Source organism: Aquarana catesbeiana, linkage group LG04 (genome assembly GCF_042186555.1).
Source record: "Aquarana catesbeiana isolate 2022-GZ linkage group LG04, ASM4218655v1, whole genome shotgun sequence".
In the NCBI taxonomy this organism is placed as follows: domain Eukaryota; kingdom Metazoa; phylum Chordata; class Amphibia; order Anura; family Ranidae; genus Aquarana; species Aquarana catesbeiana.
In genome coordinates, this window is record NC_133327.1 from 279470817 (window position 1) to 279487448 (window position 16632).

Consider the following 16632-nt stretch of genomic DNA (forward strand, 5'->3'; position numbering starts at 1 on the left):
CAAAGAGTGTGTTCCCTCTCTATAGAGCACTATGTTGATTGTCAACACAGGGCTCTGGGCTGTGATTGGAAAAGGCCGATCAGCAGGATATGCTGGCGGGGAGGCCAGCACCCTGAACCCAGAAGAAAGCAGCGACATACAGGTGCATTACGGTGTCCGTACAAGCTGCCCTCTCACAGTATACAGTTGTGCTCATGAGTTTACATACCCTGGCAGAATTTATGATTTCTTGGCCATTTTTCAGAGAATATGAATGATAACACAAAAACATTTATTTCACTCATGGTTAGTGTTTGGCTGAAGCCATTTATTATCAATCAACTAGTTACATTTCTTAAAATCATAATGGCAATAGAAACTACCCAAATGACCTTGATCAAAAGTTTACATACCCAGGTGATTTTGGCCTGATAACATGCACACAAGTTGACACAAAGGGCTTTGAATGGCTAATAAAGGTAACCATCCTCACCTGTGATATGTTTGCTTGTAATTAGTGTGTGTGTATAAAAGTTCAATGGGTTTCTGGACTCCTAACAGACCCCTGCACCTTTCATCCAGTGCTGCACTGACTTTTCTGGATTCTGAGTCAAAGAATTGTCAAAGGATCTGCAGGAAAAGGTTCCGTATAAAACAGGAAAGGGTTATAAAAAGATATCCAAGGAATTGAGAATGCCAATAAGCAGTGTTCAAACTTTAATCAAGAAGTGGAAAATGAGGGGTTCTGTTGAAACCAAACCACAGTCAGGTAGACCAACTAAGTTTTCAGCCACAACTGCCAGGAAAATTGTTTGGGATGCAAAGAAAAACCCACAAATAACTTCAGGTCAAATACAGGAATCTCTGAAAACACATGGTGTGGCTGTTTCAAGATGCACAATAAGGAGGCACTTGAAGAAAGATGGGCTGCATGGTCGAGTCACCAGAAGAAAGCCATTACTACGCAAATGCCACAAAGTATCCCGCTTATAATACGCCAAACAGCACAGAGACAAGCCTCAAACCTTCTGCCACAAAGTCATTTGGAGCGATCAGACCAAAATTGAGTTGGCCAGAACCATAAACACTACATTTGGAGAGGAGTCAACAAGGCCTATGAAGAAAGGTACACCATTCCTATTGTCAAACACGGAGGTGGATCGCTGATGTTTTGGGGATGTGTGAACTACAAAGGCACAGGAAATTTGGTCAAAATTGATGGCAAGATGAATGCAGTATTCTATCAAAAAATACTGGAGGAACATTTGCATTCATCAGCCAGGAAGCTGCGCATGGGACGTACTTGGACATTCCAACATGACAATGATCCAAAACACAAGGCCCAGTTGACCTGTCATTCGCAAACACCAAATTAAAGTGAAGATTCTGGAGTGGCCATCTAGATTGTAAGCTCTAATGAGCAGGGCCCTCTGATCCCTCCTGCATTGATTTGTATTGTAATGCCCCGTACACACGGTCGGACTTTGTTCGGACATTCCGACAACAAAATCCTAGGATTTTTTCCGACGGATGTTGGCTCAAACTTGTTTTGCTTACACACGGTCGCACAAAGTTGTCGGAATTTCCGATCGACAACCACGCGGTCACGTACACCACGTACGACGAGACTAGAAAAGGCCGGTTCAGAACCAAGCGCGGCACCCTTTGGGCTCCTTTTGCTAATCTCGTGTTAGTAAAAGTTTGGTGAGAGACGATTCGCGCTTTTTCAGACTCGTGGCTTTCAGATCGTTTTCTGCTGTTCAGTTTGTGCTTGTGGGTTTGTATCTGCTCTTCATTGCGTGCAGTCAGTTCGTATCAGAGTTTTCTGTGTGATCTTGCCTACTCGTTGCTGTTTTTCAGGTCGCTCTTCACAGGCCTTGCTGTTCTTCAGTGCGTTCTGTTACTTCGTTCTGAGCAGCCGACCGTTTTCTAGCCATGTTTCGTATGCGTACTCCTCGTACAGTTCGTGCTGTGCGGGGGCTTGGTGTTGGGGTCCTGACCTTGATACAAGTCCAGTCCATGAACAGGGTGGGGAGGAGTTCATGGACCAAGAATTGGTTGCTTCAGCGTCACCAGTTCTCTCATATGCTTTTGCTCCGTGAGATCCGTGAGAATAATCCTGATGATTTCAGGAACTTTCTCAGGATGACGGACCCCGTGTTTCACCGTTTGTTGGCTTTGCTGACCCCTTATATTAGCAGGCAGGATACCTGCATGAGGCAAGCCATCACTCCGGAGCAGAGGTTGGTCGCTACCTTGCGGTATTTGGCCACAGGGAGAAGCCTGCAGGACCTCAAGTTCTCGACAGGCATCTCCCCCCAGGCTCTTCTTTGTGGACATTTACTGCTTGTGTTTGTTTGAGCTGACCCTGACAGAAATGTGTGGAGTGCAGAAAATATCGTGATTGTGTAACCTTATACAAAGCACTGTTGGCTGTTATTTACTAAATGCAAAGACACTTTTCACTACAAGTGCACTTGCAACTGCACTGAAACTGCACTTGTAGTGCAAAGTGGATTTCCCCTTAGGAAATAACCCCCATTTTCTCATAAAACAACAATTACATCACCCCAAAAGTGTTGTAGCGTGAGACAATAATCCACACATTCTTGATGAGCAATCTTTTTAATACCTGCACAATCACATGTGCATTTACCAAAGGTTTTTCTGACAAACCAACATGTTTGTTGTATACCAATTTTTGTGGTGTCATTATCCAAAATCAAAATGTGCATTTTATAGAAAACAGGCCTGTGTAAAACCAACAAGAAAGACACAAATCTTGATCTTACAAAGTTCACATTTGGTAGAACTGGAAGGCAATATCAGACATGAGTATTTAGGAACTGTGTTTGATATAGCGTTCAGATGGGGGGAAATCACCCCTGGAAAAGCCAAATTTGGAAGATGCACACAAATTTCCCAATGTCAACATGTGCTAGCTGCCATCACGGGGGATCAAGGGATGTGTTTTGGGGGAGAAAGCCCTTCCTCACGCTACTTTATTATTGAGGAAGGGGTTGCACCCCCAAAACGCGTCCATTGATCTCCCGTGATGGCAGATAGCACATGTTGACACACTGTGTGCATCTTCCAAATTTGGCTTTGGGAAAAATCACAAAAACATTTCGCACATTGTAGCACACAAAAGAAGAAAGTGATTTGGAGGGGCTTTAAACTCGCCCCAAAACATCAATGATGTTTTTATATTTTGGAATAACATCATTGATGTTTTGCTTGATGTTTTCCAATTGTAAATTACACCCCATGATCTCCCCGATCAGGATCTGGGCACTTTCGGATGTGAAAGGATCTGGATCCACAACCTCACGATCACCTAAAAAGAGAGGAACCCCAAAATAAATTAGGTTTCAAAAAAATGCCGCAATCCATCTCTTATCGGAGCCTGTGGTTGCAGACACTCACCTGTTGTGGTAACTACTTCCACCACGTCTTCATCCTCCTGCTCATCTTGTGTTGGGGGGATTTCCCCTTCTTCCAGAGGGGGGGGGGCTCTGGTCTCCTCGGATGAGGGGTGTCTTCCGAGTCTTTTCTCCCCTATGTAAAACAAAAATGGTATAATTAGCACACAGATATTTGATGGCAGAACTATAAAGATGAAACATTGCTTGGAAGTGGGGTACAATTATCTATTTTAGCAGAGTTCCAACATGTAGCTTTTTTAGTGTCCTTTGTCAAGCTGCAATACTTTACCTGTTTGGTAAAAGCTTCACAGATGTAGCCCCCCCTATAGTATACACTGGAGCACCTGTGTGGCCCCCTAATAAAAATGGTGTTCTTGTGTCCCACACTAGTGCTCCAGTGTCCAGATGTGAAAACAGCTGCTCAGTGTCCTCTCCTTACACAGAATCTAGTTTGCATTTCATTCTAGTAACAAAGCCATCTACACAACCCAATTCTTTGAAGACAAGTATAGGGCGTCAAAATGGTGGCCAAATGCATATGGCCTAAACAATGGTATTTTATCGTCCGAAATAACAATGTGTGATCCGAACGAATAATGTGCCCATGAACATGAAAGTTGCCATTTTAAACTGTACAACAGTTCCTAAAAGCACATGGAGCAGCACGAACATAATAAACATAAAGAATAGGAACACAGCACAACTACTTACTTTTTTGCAGCACTCTCCGGATCTTTCTGTACTGCTCATGTTCTCGTAATTTCAGGTCCGACCACCGCTTCCTGAGCTGATCTTTCGATTGTCGTACCCCGAATTTCCGGTGCAGACTCCTGACCACTTTCGCCATGATCTTGGCCTTTCGGACATTGGGGTTGGGGTAAGGCCCATACTTTCCATCATAGTCGGCCTTCTTCAGGATGTCCACCATCTCCAACATCTCCCCAAAGGACATATTTGAGTCCTTTAATCTCCTTCTGGATCGGGACGTTTCAGGCTCTGGCCTTTCCTCCTCCTCCTCCTCCTCATTGCTACAATTAGCATGATCCTGCTGTCTATCCGCCATGTGCTCTTCCCCCACTGCGCCGAACGAAAAGGGGCGGGGAATAGACTAGAAAGAACGTCAGGGGCGGGCGGAGTTATACGCATGCGCAGTGTGTATAAATCGTAACGCGCGCATCTTACGTACGATCTGTGAGCGGAGGAAGGAGCATCGGAGACGCCGATCGTGCTAACGAAGGTAGGATCTAAACTTGGGCCTATACTGCTTCAAAATGGAAGCCTATATTGTAACAAGATTAGGGGAGTTTGGCCTGACATTAGGCTTTGTCTTGTGTTGTGTCTTACAGAGAAAATGGATGGGTTCAACGACCACAATTTCCTGCCCCTGTTCATAGACAAGTACAGGGAGCTGCCCTGTCTGTGGCAAGTGAGACACCCCCACTATAATCACAAACAGAGGCAGGCAGCGCTGGAGAAACTGCTGGAGTTGGTGAAGCCGGTGGTCCCCACAGCAACCATCCCTTATTTGAAAGCTAAAATTGGTGGCCTGAGGAGCACTTATCTTAGGGAGCGCAAGAAGGTCACAGATTCCCAGAGGTCCGGAGCTGCAGCAGATGACATTTATGTCCCCAGGCTGTGGTACTATGAGAGACTGCGATTTCTGTCAGACCACACTGAAGTCAGGGAATCCCTCTCCACTCTTCCTTCCACGCTTCCTTCCATCCCAGCTGAGGCTTCCGATGTCCAACCTGGGCCTTCCAGCCAGGAAGAAGTGGAGGAGCCCAGCTGGAGTCAGGTATAGCATTCTTCTACAGATTTCTGGTGAATAAATAAATGATGTTTATTAGATGTTATTATTGATCACTAATTGCTGATTAAAAAAAGTGCTTTACATATCAGTAGACAGTAGTGGGCACCCAAAATTGGGAAAAGAATGAAAACTGCTGGGCTCAGAAGGATAGTCTGTTATATTTGTTAACATTCAATTTGCAGCAGTCAGGAGGTGAAAATTGTGTGTGATTGATGAATAAAAAACTAAAACTATGTCCCTTTTTCATACACAGGAAGACCTCAGCCAGGAGGAGGTTGTGGAATGTGGCAGTCAGGAGGAGGCGGGGATTAGTGGCAGCCAGGAGGAGGCGGGGCTAAGTGTCAGCCAAGAGAAGCCAGGGACAAGTCGCAGCCTGACTGAGTCTCAGGTCCCTCCCCTCCGCCTGCCATATAAACGAGCCAGGAAGGCCACTCCGAGTCCCGTGCAGGATTCAGCGTACAGGCTGATCCAGGAGGCTTCAGCGTCCCTCCGAGCCTTCCCCAGTCCTGAAGAGGCCTTTGCCTGCATGGCTGCCACAAAATTGCAGGGCATGCAGGAGGGTCAACGCAAGATCTCTGAGGACCTGATTTATAAAGTCCTTCGTAAGGGGGAGAGTGGGGAACTGACACACAAGACGGATGTCATTGAGATCGACGATCCTCCTCCTCCTCCTCCTCCTGCTGCCACAACTCCACCACCACAGCCAAAGGCTGGAAGGAAGCGTGGAAAGAAGACCTGAGAGTGATTGCCCTGGGTTCAGTCTGGTCTGACAGAAGCTGCAGTCTCTCCTGGGGACACAGATGTCATCTGCTGCTTTCCGGATCTCTGGGACTTCTGGATCAGACTGCCCTCCCTTATGATATGGACTCCTCAGGCCACCAATTTTGCTTTTACATAGTTGATGTCTGCCCCGGGGGTCCAAGGCTTCGCCCACTTCTGCAGTTTCTCCAGCGTTGCCTCCCTCTTTGTTTAGTTGTGAGCCCTTAATAAAAATTTTTTGGGTAAATTCTACTCTCCTGTGTGTGTTTTCATCCAAAAAGGACAGTTTGTTGGTGACGATTCAGGTACATTTCTAAAGTACAATGTGAAATTAACAAGGGACAACAACACCAAACAATCTCCTACAGATTAAATAGAACAACATATTAGTGGTGTTGTGGGAACTTGTCACAAAAAACACACAAACATTTTCAGGAATACAAATCAAAATCACCAAAAAAAAAAAAAATAAAAAAGAGAAACACAAAAAAAAATCTACATTAAAGTCCAAAAAAAAAAAAAATTTTGTTGTCAGATGTGAGAAATCAAAATATATTGAGGGAATCCCGATAAATAGTAACGAAATAAGTTTGTGAGAAGTGTGTGTGAATATGAGCAGCAAAACTACTTAATTCTTGTCACATTATAAAGAAGAAGAGAGTGTGCTGTATTAAACCATTTTGAACATTGCAGCGTGACGAAAGTGCTGTATCCATTCCGAACGCTACGTTTACCAGAACGAGCTGTCCCGTGTCGGAATTTCTTCTGAGCATGCGTGGCACTTTGTGCGTCGGAACAGGCCACACACGGTCGGAATTGACGCGATCGGATTTTGTTGTCGGAAAATTTTATCTCCTGCTGTCCAACTTTGTGTGTCGGAAAATCCGATGGAAAATGTCCGATGGCGCCCACACACCGTCGGAATTTCCGACAACACGCTCCGATCGGACATTGTCCATCGGAAAATCCGACCGTGTGTACGGGGCATAAGTGTTCTGTCTGCCCTCATGTTGTAAAGCGCTTCGCAAACTGTTGGCGCTATATAAATCCTGTATATAATAATAATAATAATAATAATCTCAGTCTCCTGACCTCAATATTATTGAGCCACTCTGGGGAGATCGCAAACGTGCAGTTCATTCAAGACAGCCCAAGAATTTACAGGAACTGGAGGCTTTTTGCCAAAAGAATGGGAGGCAGCTTTACCATCTGAGAAGATAAAGAGCCTCATCCACAAATACCACAAAAGACTTCAAGCTGTCATTGATGTTAAAGGGGGCAATACGCAGTATTAAGAACTAGGGTATGTAAACTTTTGATCAGGGTTATTTGGGTAGTTTCTGTTGCCGTTATGATTTAAAAAGAGTAAACACAGTTGATTGATAATAAATTGGCTTCAGCCAAACACTAACCATAAATGAAAGAAAAGTTTTTGTCTTATCAGTCATATTCTCAGAAAAATGGCCAAGAATTTATAAAGTCTACCAGGTTATGTAAACCTATGAGCACAACTGTATGTAGTGTGGTGGATCGGCAAGTGGTTATATATTTATATATGGAAAAAAAATATATGTATACAAACATATCTAATCTTCCCTCCAAATGTCTATGCAGTGAAGTTACTGCAGCTCTTGTGATTAACCGCTTGCTTATCGCGCTATAGCTGAATGACAGCTACGATGTGGCCAGCTAGTTCTGGGACGCTGTCATATAATGGCATCCCGTGATCGCGCCTGCTTGAGGTAAAGAGCCAATCAGCATCTCTTAACCATGTGATCAGCTTTGGCCAATCACAGCTGATCAGGGATGTAAGCAGAAGCCGGTTATCGGCACTCCTTTCCTCATACTGGTCGCATGAGGAGAGGAGAAGAGAGACGGCTTCAGTAAAAGGGACATGTATACTGATAATCTGTGCCCACCAGAGCAGCCAATCTGTGCCGCTTCATCAGTGTCACCTATCAGTGCTGCCTATCAGTGCAGCCTCCTCAGCACACATCAGTGAGGCTGGGTTCACACTGCAGCACAGAGCGGCTCACAGCAGGGGGTCCGGTGTGTCCCCATTCACCATTTCAGGTCCAATTTCAGCCTGAATTTTTGGATGAAATCGGACCTGAAACAGACCAAAAGACGCACAGGACCCCTGTGCAATTCGCGCTGGAGATGTGTGAACCCGCTCAATAGAGAGATGGTCGCAATCTCCTGACATGCGAATTGGATGCAGAGAAATTTGCATCCAATTCGCATCAATGTGAACCCAGGATGAAGGAGAAAAATGACCTGTTTGCAAAATTTTATAACAAACTATGAAAAAGTTTTTTGTTTTTTCCCAAAATTTTCGTATTTTTTATTTGTTTATTTAGCATTAAATACCACCAAAAGAAAGCTCTATTTGTGTGAAAAAAATTTATAAAAATTTTGTTTGGGTACAGTGTAAGTAAGTAAATGGTTAAAGTGTATGTGCACCCTATCAATGAGCTTTTCTTATTTATTCTATTTTAGTCTGTTTAAAGGGGTTGTAAAGATAAAAAATTTTTCACCTTAATGCATTCTATGCATTAAGGTGAAAAAACTTTTGACAGTACCGCCGCCCCCAGCCCCCCCGTTTTACTTACCTGACGCCTCGAATCTTCGCTGCTCGTCCTCATTGCAGCTCAGCCTGGTCGCTGATTGGCTGCAGTGGATGGATTGAAAGCAGCGCAGCCATTGGCTCGCGCTGCTGTCAATCACATCCGATGACGCGGCGCGCCGGGGGGGCGGGGCCGAGTGATACAGCGAGCGGCTATAGCTGCCGGCTGTATCACGGGAGCGCGCCCGCAAGCACTCACCACCATGCGAGGGAGCTCGCATTAAGGTGGTAAATGCTTGCGGGGAGGAGCTGAAACAGCCGCCGAGGGACCCCAGAAGACCAGGTTCGGGGCCACTCTGTGCAGAACGAGCTGCACAGTGAAGGTAAGTATGATATGTTTGTTATTTTAAAAAAAAAAAAAAATTACCTTTACAACCCCTTTAATATATTGTCAGAAGCTTTTTGTTATATCTGTTTGATAAGTACAAAAAACCCTGTTAGTTTAGTGAAACATTTTGGACTGTCCTGTGTCTTCTGAAGACTTCCTGTTTATGTTATAGAGATTTGAGAATTGAAGTGGCTGAGTAGTTTAGCAAATGACAGTGGGCAGGGCTGAGACCACTCAGTCCACAAGAAAGTTGTGCATTGTCAGCCCACAACAGAATTCAGGAGTGCATTTCTGGCAGATCATAGATTATTATATGTAAATCAATAGGTTTTATATTGTTGCTGTTGTTATGTATTATATGTACTGTATTACGTTATATGGCAATTTTTGATACACAAGTGTAATTTGTTAGATTTTTTTGAATACCTTGAATGCATACTTTGAAATAAATAACACAATTTGACATAACCACTACATTCATTTAATGACAGGATGGCATTTTATGCTGAAATACTGAAACGCCCAGGAGGATGGGAAGTCTGGAAAATTCCGATTTTGAGGAGTTCCCTCCCCCACCACCTGAAGGTATAAAATAAGCTCCTAAATGTTTATTCATTATTTAAATACACAAGCACTTCTATTTTTAATTTTGGGCTCACAACAAGATTAAGTGGTTAGAGCTAACAGAATATTTATTTGAAGCTCAAATATTTATTTGAAATATCTTTAAAAGAATTAATACATTTGTGCATTGCTAAGAGCCCATTCACACAGGGGCAACAGGACTTCCAGCGCGACTTTCGGAGGCAACTTGGACACGACTTGAGTATGAATCACAGCATGACTTGGAGCAACTTACAACACAACTTGAAGTCGCCTCCAGGACAAGGAACTTTACAAGTGGCCAATCAGAGCTTATCAGCTGTGTGTGAGAAGGAGGGGGCTGGCTGTTTAGTGGAGGAAATTACTTTCTGTTTCCTTTCTGCTTCCTGTAAAGTTGCCTCAGTATGAACAGTGATCAGACTTGGAGGCAACTTCCATTGAAATCAATGGGTACAAGTTGCCTTCAAGTCGGATTGAAGTAGTACAGGAACCTTTTCTGAAGTCGGAGCGACTGCAGTAGTGTGCATTAAGACAGATCCATTCATTTACATTGATTTTTTCATGTAGCGCGACTTGAGGTGACTAGGGGCGACTTGGGGCGACTTGAAGTCGGATCCAAAGTTGCCCCTGTGTGAATGGGCTCTAATCTGGACTAAGTATATTTATCTTCTTCTGCCAGAAAACAGGAATTGCTTATTTTATTTCTGTTTCTCAGATTTTATTTGGGCATTTACTGTCAGGCTTAGTCGGCAAAATATCACAAAGCAAAGTTTATTAACCCACAGCAACCAGTTCTAAATGTATTCGGTGAGTTCCAGAACTTTGCTTGTAATTGCTGTTGGTGGGGCTTTTTTGAATATTCTCACCAGTGGTTTTTGCAAGTAGTGTAACAAATGTAATTGTTCCTTTTGTGATATGTAGGTTTAGTTTATCTGAGGTTTATTTTACAGTATGTACCAATTATTACAATTACTATCTACTAATTTACAACTGGGAAATAACCTGTTCAACCTCCTAAAAAAAATATTTTTATTTAAAATGGAACTCTAGGAAAACCATTTATACGCATACATTTATGGAAGTAACTGCTAAACAAATTGTAAATCTGCCCAGCCAGGCTTATAATTTACCATACTGCAATGCCAGAAATATTCTCTAAATCAGTACTCCAAAGGTCAGTTTTAGTTCATCCTGGGCAATCTCCCCAATCATTGGGCAAAGATGATAATACTAATGTGTTTTTCAGTGAATTGGTTTCATAGGGGGTTGCAAAGCTGAACCAGATGAATATACTTGCAAATATCCTGGCATATAAGTATTTCAACTGGCTATTTAGCTGTTTGCCTGAAATTCTACTTTCAATTTAAAGTATCAAAAAGTAGTTAAGCCAAACTCCAGTTTAACCACTTCAATACCAGACACTTTCTCCCCTTCCCGCCCAGGACAATATTCAGCTTTCAGCGCTGTCGCACTTTGAATGACAATTGCGCGGTCATGCTACACTGTACCCAAACAAAATTTTTAATATTTTGTTCCCACAAATAGAGATTTATTTTGGTGGTATTTGATCACCTCTGCATTTTTTATTTTTTGCTAAACAAACTAAAAAAGAACAGCATTTTTAAAGAAAAAAAAGTTTTTCTTTGTTTCGGGTTATAAAATGTTGTTTTCTCTTTTACTGACGGCCACTGATGAGGTGGCACTGATGAATTGGCACTGATAAGGTGGCACTGATGGGCACTGAGGTTACACTGATATGTAGAATTGATGGGCACTGATATGCAGCAATGATATGCAGCACTGATTGGCACCAATAGACAGCACTGATATGCAGCACTGATTGGCACCAATAGACAGCACTGATATGCAGCACTGATGGGCACTGACAGGCGGCTGTGATGGGCACTGACAGGCGGCACTGATTGGGAGATAGGCGGCACTCACAGGTGGCACTGACAGGTGGCACTGATGGGCAGCACTGATGTTGAGGTACTGACAGGTTTTTCTGCTGGGCATTGAGATGGGCACTGACTAGCACTGTGGTGGGCACTGATTAGCACTGATATGGGCACTGATTGGCACTTTGATGGGCACTGTGAGCTGTGTTTTAATTGGGGCACTGACTGACAGCTGAGGGGGCACATCTTAGGTGTTGTGGCACATCTGAGGGGGCTGTGCTGATAATCAATGTGCTGATTATCAGCACAGACCCCCCCCTCTGACAGGGAGAGCCGCAGATCGGCTCTCCCTGTCAGCGCGAACCGATAAATGCCATTTACCGGCACTTCCTGGTTCTCGCGATGACCAGCTGTGAATGGTCACAGCTGATCACGTGGTAAGAAGCCTCTGACAGAGGCTTCTTATCACGATCGGAGATGCGGGGTGTCAGACTGATATGCCGCTCTCGCGATCGCCGCGCTGCGCGCCCCGCGGGCGCGCGCCAGCATGTTATCCTGCTGGACGTCATATGACGCCTAGTCAGGATAACACAACCACTTCCTGTCATTCTGCATACGGCGGGCGGGACGTGCTTAAACAAACCTGTTAGGTTTGGATAGAATGGGTTACAGCTGGAATCTGTCAGGTTTTTATGGCTGTATGTGGCCCTATTGGTAAGGCTTGCTCTCACTCCCTGTTCCATAGAAAGTGTCACCAGGGCAAGAAGTGATGAAAGATACCGCTCTAATGGGGAGAGACAGCAAAAAAGTGAATTTATTTAGTAGAGTAAAGCATATGTCAGGTTTGTATTGCTGTATTTGCCTTTCTGTCCTAGTGATACCCTTCCCCGTCATTTCTTGTCCGAGTGTCAGACAAGACTAAAAACTCAGTAACAAAACTTAGCTAGAGTTAGACATTAAAGTGGAACTTCACCCAAAAGGGGAAGTTCCACTTTTCTTCCTCCTCCCCCTCCCTTTCCATTAATATTTGGAATGTCTTTTCTGGGGGGGGGTACCTGATCTGAACTCACCAAAAACTGGCTGGTTTGTTTTGATTTCAAGTTGGTCAGGAAGCATTTTCTTTGTTTGTGAACTATGTTCACTATGTGCACTGCTGAAATTGGATGAGTGCTCAATGCCCCCTCTAAAATAGGAACAGCCCCTGTGACATTACTGTCTCCTAATAACAGTGTGTATATATAATATGTGTGTTTATGTACAGTATCTCACAAAAGTGAGTACACCCCTCACATTTGTGTAAATATTTTATTCTATCTTTTCATGTGACAACACTGAAGACATGACACTTTGCTACAATGTAAGTAGTGATTATAAAGCTTGTATAACAGTGTAAATTTGCTGTCCTCTCAAAATAACTCAACACACAGCCATTAATGTCTAAACCGCTGGCAACAAAAGGGAGTACAACCCTAAGTGAAAATGTCCAAATTGGGCCCAATTAGACATTTTCCACCCCGGTGCCATGTGATTAGTTAGTGTTACAAGGCCTCAGGTGTGAATGGGGAGCAGGGTGTGTTAAATTTGGGGTTATCACTCTCTCACACTGGTCACTGGAAGTTCAACATGGCACCTCATGGCAAAGAACTCTCTGAGGATCTGAAAAAAAGAATTGCTGCTCTACATAAAGATGGCCTAGGCCAGTGGTAGGCAATCTGGGGCCCTCCAGCTATTGCAGAACCACAAGTCCCATCATGCCTCTGGGAGAAATTGTAACTGCCAGCCTTGCAATGCCTCATGGGAAATGTAGTTCCACAACAGCTGGAGGGCCCCAGGTTGGATATCCCTGGCCTAGGCTGTAAGAAGATTGTCAGGACCCTGAAACTGACATGCAGCACGGTGGCCAAGACCATAATGGTTTAATAGGACAGGTTCCACTCAGAACAAACCTTGCCATGGTCGACCAAAGAAGTTAAATGCACGTGCTCAGCGTCATATCCAGAGGTTGTCTTTGGGAAATAAACGTATGAGTGCTGCCAGCATTGCTGCAGAGGTGGAAGGGGTGGGGGATCAGCTTTTCAGTGCTCAGACCATACGCCACACATTGCATCAAATTGGTCTGCATGGCTGTCGTCTCAGAAGGAAGCTACTTCTAAAGATGATGCACAAGAAAGCCCGCAAACAGTTTGCTGAAGACCAGCAGACTAAGGATATGGATTACTGGAACCATGCCCTGTGGTCTAATGAGACCAAGATAAACTTTGGTTTCAGATGGTGTCAAGCGTGTGTGGTGGCAACCAGGTGAAGAGTACAAAGAAAAGTGTATCTTGCCTACAGTCAAGCATGATGGTGGGAGTGTCATGGTCTGGGGCTGAATGAGTGCTGGCGGCATTGGGGAGCTACAGCTCATTGAGGGAACCATGAATGCCAACATGTACTGTGGCATACTGAAGCAGAGCATGATCCCCTCCCTTCGGAAACTAGGCCGCAGGGCAGTATTCCAACATAACGACCCCAAACACACCTCCAAGATGGCCACGCAAGTAAGACACACTCACGTGTCTCCAGCGATGTGAGCACCGACCTGTCCACTTACATGGCGAACCCAGTCTACTCATCCTGAATTTACGTTCAGCATATCTTTCTAGCACTCAGCACTTTATGAGCCAATCGGGATGGCTTGGTTTGGACAATTTTTCAAGCGGTTGCACGGTATGCAGGGTTTCCTGAGATACTAACTTAGATTATTTAACTGGGAGCAGTCTGGAGGAACGTCTGAAAAGGACTATTATCCATCCTTAAAAAATGGAAAGAGGATCTGTCCAATTTCCCATTGATGAGTTTATTCAGTGATCTATGGACTTTTTGAATATTAAACGTGTAGGGAACACGTATACACGGAGCAAGACGTCAAAACGGTGAGCTGTATCGGGTGAATCCTTTGCTTTAATAATGTTATTGTTTTCCTTGACCAATGTTATCCCTGATTAATTTAACTGTGATCCACATTCACACATAGGATTAACCATCGATCCTATGCTCCCCTGCTGAGCAACCTGAAATTGAATTCCTTACCTCACTGCCTTTTAATATGCCTGAGTGAAATTCAACTGACAACGGAATTCATGAACTTCCTATATTAAGTCATTGCTGGCTATTTCAATCTAACTAATAGTGACTCTTGTCTCTATAGACCCAATAGGCCAATTTGCAGTGAATATATAACAACCAGGTTGATTTGTGTGTAAGGGATGGGTCACTGAAGTGTATGGCTGGTTCTGCTGTGGACACCAGTGTTCCATTAAGACTTTCTTGTCTTAATTTTATTAAATGTGTTTGGAGGAGGGTATTTGTTAATTAAATTATACCATTTTTCTAGATGTTTGTCATCAGAGGTGTTTCAAATTTTGTCTTGGTAGAGATGGATTATCAATAAAGATTATTAGTCCTTTACACTTTTGTATCCTTTCTGAAGAATACCTTTGGAGACCTCTCCCCTTGCTTTTTTGAATATTTATGCTTTTGTATTCAGAGGATCGCCACCCGGTGTCTGCAGTTCCACACATAGGGAATGGTTTTTAAGTAATTCCCTTATAGGTCAATTGTTCGGTGACGTAGGTAATTATCTACTTCCCTGAGACCTTTTTCAAATAGGACTTTTCTTTAGATGAGCTTTGAATCCATTGTTTCCGTTTTTTCATACTCCAAGATGACCACTGCCTTGCTAAAGAAGCTGAGAGTAAAGGTGATGGACTAGCCAAGCATGTCTCCAGACCTAAACCCTATTGCGCATCTGTGGGGCATCCTCAAACGGAAGGTGGAGAAGCGCAAGGTCTCTAACATCCACAAGCTCCGTGATGTCGTCATGGAGGAGTGGAAGAGAACTCCAGTGGCAACCTGTGAAGCTCTGGTGAACTTCATGCCCAAGAGGGTTAAGGCAGTTCTGGAAAATAATGGTGGCCACACAAAATATTGAAACTTGGGGCCCAATTAGGGCATATTCACTTAGAGGTGTACTCACTTTTGTTGCCGGCGGTTTAGACATTAATGGCTGTGTGTTGAGTTATTTTGAAGGGACAGCAAACCTACACTGTTATACAAGCTGTACACTCACTACTTTACATTGTAGCAAAGTTTATATATATATATATATTACACACACACACAGTTGTACTCATAAGTTTACATACCCTGAGAGAATTTATAATTTCTTGACCATTTTTCAGAGAATATGAATGATAACACAAAAACTGTTTTCATCCATGGTTAGTGTTTGGCTGAAGCCATTTATCAATCAACTGTGTTTACTCTTTTTAAATCATAATGGCAACAGAAACTACCCAAATGACCCTGATCAAAAGTTTACATATCCTGGCAATTTTGGCCTGATAACATGCACACAAGTTGACACAAAGGGGCTTGAATGGACTCCTGACAAACCCTTTCATCTTTCATCCAATGCTGCACTGACGTTTCTGGATTCTGAGTCATGGGGAAAGCAAAAGAATTGTCAAAGGATCTGCGGGAAAAGGTAGTTGAACTGTATAAAACAGCAAAGGGATATAAAAAGATATCTAAGGAATTGAAAATGCCAATCAGCAGTGTTCAAACTCTAATCAAGAAGTGGAAAATGAGGGGTTCTGTTAAAACCAAACCGCTATCAGGTAGACCAACTAAAATTTCAGCCACAACTGCCAGGAAAATTGTTCTGGATGAAAAAAAAACCCCACAAATAACTTCAGGTCAAATACAGGACTCTCTGAAAACGTGGTGTGGCCGTTTCAAGATGCACAATAAGGAGGCACTTGGTCGAGTCGCCAGAAGAAAGCCATTACTACACAAATGCCACAAACTATCTCGCTTGCAATATGCTTACAATGCGCCAAACAGCACAGAGACAAGCCTCAAACCTTCTCGCACAAAGTCATTTGGAGTGTTGAGACAAAAATTTTGGTTTTTGGCCACAACCATAAACGCTACATTTGGGGAGGAGTCGACAAGGCCTATGATGACAGGTACACCATTCCTACTGTGAAACACGGAGGTGGATCGCTGGGGACGTGTGAGCTACAAAGGCAAAGGAAATTTGGTCAAAATTTATGATAAGATGAATGCAGTATGTTATCAAAAAATACTGGAGGAACATTTGCATTCATCAGCCAGGAAGCTGCGCATGGGACGTACTTGGATATTCCAACATGACAATG

The 16632-nt window shown here is 43.6% G+C and overlaps 1 protein-coding gene across 3 annotated transcripts in view; it reads left to right on the forward strand.

Annotated features, from left to right (window-relative positions):
* Nucleotides 1–16632, forward strand: part of ARHGEF10 (Rho guanine nucleotide exchange factor 10) — a 276309-nt gene that overhangs the window by 63832 nt on the left and 195845 nt on the right. For 2 of the 3 annotated variants that reach the window (XM_073626640.1, XM_073626637.1), the window contains exon 2: nt 9419–9512. The exons of the other annotated variant lie outside the window; for it this stretch is intronic. In XM_073626640.1, the coding sequence (XP_073482741.1) occupies nt 9458–9512 (55 nt within the window). In that variant the 5' untranslated portion in view covers nt 9419–9457. The remainder of the gene's footprint in view (nt 1–9418; nt 9513–16632) is intronic. 3 annotated transcript variants of the gene reach the window in all.